This window comes from Coffea arabica, chromosome 2e (genome assembly GCF_036785885.1).
Source record: "Coffea arabica cultivar ET-39 chromosome 2e, Coffea Arabica ET-39 HiFi, whole genome shotgun sequence".
NCBI classification, from domain to species: domain Eukaryota; kingdom Viridiplantae; phylum Streptophyta; class Magnoliopsida; order Gentianales; family Rubiaceae; genus Coffea; species Coffea arabica.
In genome coordinates this window covers 33,408,189-33,412,329 of record NC_092313.1, presented here as the reverse complement: position 1 = coordinate 33,412,329, position 4,141 = coordinate 33,408,189, and the positions used below count along the sequence as shown (strand labels likewise).

At 35.9% G+C, this 4,141-nt stretch overlaps 1 protein-coding gene across 1 annotated transcript; it reads right to left on the bottom strand.

Annotated features, from left to right (window-relative positions):
* Positions 1 to 236: 236 nt before the first annotated feature.
* LOC113732443 (peter Pan-like protein) lies at positions 237 to 3,388 on the bottom strand. Its single transcript, XM_027258199.2, has 7 exons — positions 3,185 to 3,388; positions 2,737 to 2,916; positions 2,265 to 2,495; positions 1,991 to 2,083; positions 1,727 to 1,914; positions 1,092 to 1,285; positions 237 to 538 (listed from the first exon to the last, which is right to left on the bottom strand). The coding sequence occupies exons 1-7, from the start codon at positions 3,200 to 3,202 to the stop codon at positions 396 to 398; spliced, it is 1,047 nt and encodes a 348-aa protein (XP_027114000.2). The 5' UTR covers positions 3,203 to 3,388; the 3' UTR covers positions 237 to 395.
* Between the last annotated feature and the right edge of the window lie 753 nt (positions 3,389 to 4,141).

The following is a 4,141-nucleotide window of genomic DNA, read 5'->3' as shown; positions in this document are numbered from 1 at the left end:
GGCTTTCCTCACAAGCAAAATGTTTAGTGCTTGCATGCACAGCAAATCAACAGTAAGCCTCCTATATCTCAAAATGGTCAACAATCATAAGAGTAGGCAAAAGAAACTGTAAGCATCTTAAATTGCCAAATAATTTAAACCTCCTCAAGTGGTAAATCATGTGTAAACAGATTTGAATGAAGCAATTAAAAATGGTAGTAAATTTTCTACACTACTTTTACACACCAGTTTAGACAAAATGATGGGCCAACAGAAGTTACATTGGTCAAGGACCGCTACTCATAAGAGTAGAAAATCAGTGTGAAAACATGGTCTCTCGCACAAAATTTTACTATGCAGCTTCATTCTTCCATTTGACGACTACCTCAAATTAATTTTTCCTTATTTTCTAGCTCCTATTCTTCTTCTTCATTGAAGTCTCCGGTCTCATCATCATCGTCTTCTTCTTCTTTGCTGTCTTCATCATCGTCTTCATCGTCACCATCTTCTCCTTCTTTTCTTTCTTTCTTATCCTGCTTCTCTTTTGCATTACTATTTCCTGAATACAACAGAGAACCACATGGTGAAGAATTCGTTCAAAATGAATCTGATTAAGATGACCATAGAAATGAGAAATTGAAAGGATAAAAATTATCTTCAAGGTAAGGGATATCATGCTAACAAATTATAATCAGTGAGATGCAAACCTTATGAACAACAATCCACAAGACAGGCATAACCAGTTAAACAATGCAGAAAGCCACAAGTAACACTTATAAGACTGTCAATGCAGATAAGAAACAAGGACTTCTCAGGAAAAACAAATTATTATTATTTATCAGTCCTCCACCAACGGACTGGCAGATGATTTCGTAGTAGTAGTATACACCATTGCTCTTATTTTTTCAAACTCTTTTCAGTCCAAAGGCAGGGCATGATTTGACAAACTACTGTATGAATATAATTCCATTTTGTTAACACAGAACTCACAGGAAAACAGCAAACTTCAAGCAATTAAGCAGCAGATGAAGAGTTTAAAGATATAAGATGTCAAGTAAATGTGGAACTATATTTTCTATGAGATTAAGAAGAAAAAAGATGTTGAAAAATACCATATTCACTGAATATGACTACACCAGAACATAATCCTTCCTCAATTTTCATGAGCTGAAGTGTCATACGAGGCCCAATCTCTTGGAGCTTCACAGCACTTTTTGTAGACACCCGATTTGCTCTACCAAGATCTGCTGCCAGGCTAACAGTTGCAGCTTCATCATCTGCTTCACTTTCTGACCCATAACCAGCCCTTCACGTATGAAAAGGGAAGGCAGAATAAGTACTAAGAACCTAAGCGCTTCTAAAGGCAACGACTTGTTGATCTTATCTTTCTTCCTCTTGTTTCATGTCATTAGCAAAGTCTGTTACTGTTTAAGTTTCGGGAGGCAAACCTTCTAGGTTACTTATAACATATTCAGTCACTTCTGTTGGTCTAAAATCAACTACATTAGCAACAGCCCATCACTTTTCACCCAATTGATCAGGAGCTTAATTTCCCCGAGTCGCAGATGAAGCTCACTCAGAGATTATTAAATATGTTAAAATCTTTCACAAAATATCCTCAGTTTTAAACAATATACAGAGGCGTAAACACGCATGCCTAGAGTGAGTGAGTGTGTGTGTGTGTGTGTGTGTGTGTGTGTGTGTGTGTGTGTTAGAGAGAGAGAGAGAGAGAGAGAGAGAGAGATACTTTGTCACAAAATCGCTCACATCTTGAAGAGTTCTTAAATCAGGCACTTGATGATTCTGTACAAATTTTCTAATTCTGCCCGAGACGCCAACAGGTTGTAATCTGATTGAGTAATGGCGGAAATCAATAAGCTTCGTGTCTTTATTGTAATTAAGCAACACAATTCTTTGGCAAGAGGAAAGTTTGACCTGCAGTAGGCAGAGCATGAGAAAAAGGGAAATAGCCCCAATGCCAGAATTTTTTTGATCATACATCTTTACTCACAGTGTTTATGTCAATAGCAGGAAAGATATTCTGGAACATGATAGTTGTAAGCTTTAGATGCTGCTCTCCAGTACCAAAACCAGAAAGCACAATCTGCATCATTCATTCACAAGCTTAGCAAATAAAAAAGTGCCATGACCAACAAAATGTTGAACAAAAGCTACATGGAGCAATCCCTGATATAATAATGATTCGTAGAATGCACAAGACACAAAAGCGGACAAACCAGTGAGCAATGTCATTCTTATGACAGCAGTGTTAAGAGAAAATATACCAAGGGTGAATTCTTGAAAAGATCTTGAGGGCATCTTGGGCGCAGCTGAGATTGCGCAATATCAGATGCCAATGAGTATTCCTGTATCTTGAATGTGATAGTAGGGCCCTGGGGTGTTCTAGCAACCCTCATGTATGGTGCAGACTCCGTTTTTGATAGGATAAGGAAATGAGTGACACCCATAGGCCCGGCAACATTCAAAAAGTCTTTGAGATTATTTCGCTTCTTCTCCTGTAATAGCAAGAACAAATCAGAGAACTAACTAACTAACAAGATCACAATGTACACTAAACATGAAGCGGACAAAATTGCTCTCTGATAGAGATTCTCCAAATAACTTGCAAATAACTTTCTACGTTGTTAAAACATGTGAGATGCAAATGAAATAATTGAAAGACACTGTCAGAAGTGCAAAACAATGAAAAAACTAGCAGCAATAAATTGGTTTGAGCAAATTAAGCATCTAACTTACTTTGAGCTTGAGAGCAGTGAAAGGAAGCATCAACTTTCTCAAGTCCATTTGCAGCTGTCTGAGAGGACCAGGCAATTTTCCCCTTGAAAACACGAAGCTTTTGGGAATCTTTTCTCCAGTTACATGATCCACACTTGGCTGCTTCTTCGCAACCGGCTTCACAAACACCTTCCTCTTTTTCTGAATCCAATTTTCCGTAAAAAAAAATTTTACAAAAAAAAAAAAAAGAAATTGAACCAAATTACAGTCAGTAAAGCTGGTTCGCATACACAATAAGCTAGGGTCCATGAAAAAATCAAATTACAGTAAATCAATAACGTTTTCCCTTACTTCTGAATCCATTTTTCCAGGACAAATTAAACTCCATTAGAATCAATAAGGTTTGTAAGCTACAATTGAAGCTACGTTTCGTGAAAAGAATCAGAGCCTAGAAAATCGAAAAACTTACATTCCGGAAACGAGCCATTCCCAATACGAGATTTTCTCAAATCAGCGGCAGGATTGAAGGAGCGACGAATCGGATTTATCTGAGCCTGGAGATGAAAGACAAATGGGGTTTATGGTTAGGGCTTTAGGGATTAGGGAATCATATTCGCAACAGTGTTTTCTCCCTTGGTACTTAAATTTACGCATTTGCCCATCGTTATGCTGTACTTATTATAGTGGACTTGTTTGGAAGTTTATTAAAAATTTTTTTTACCTATTTTATAAACATATTTTCAATTATTTTTTATTTCATATATATTAAATTACTATAATACATAAAGTAACAATCTAATCAGGAGATTCTTTCCGTTTCGGAAATAGCTTCTCGACACGTTGTCTAATTTTTAAATCTCCCTTATGTGAAGTTGTCAGTGTATATAAATTTACTTTAAATAAGAAAAAAAAACATTAATTCAATGTTGTAGAATATGGGTTTGCTTTCTACCAAAGTTGCCTGTATAAATTTACTTTAGATCAGAAGGCAATAATAATTTGACAATGTAGAATTAGGGTTCCTGAAGCTTTAAAAAAAAAAAAAAAAAAAAAAAAGGGTTCCTCAAACACCATGCACCGGAACTTGCACTTTGAGGGGACAAAATTTTTTTTTTTTTTTTTTTTTTTGGAGGTTCGAGGGGACAAATTTAAGCATTGGAAGGAATAGGAATATGGAAATGACTTTAGCCCATGAACAATTGAATATCTGAAATGTTCTGATACTTTTTATGATGCTACTATAAGCACTTAAATTAATAAAAAAAAAGAAGAAGAAGAATAAAAGTTAAACTTTGAACTTTAAATTTATTTACTCACAACAGTGAAACCAAATCACTTGATCCAGTTAAGCTGAGGCGAGTGACTTTCTGCCTATGGCTGGAAATCTGTTTGTTTCCCAAAAGCGTTTGAGTTGATTTTATTTTTT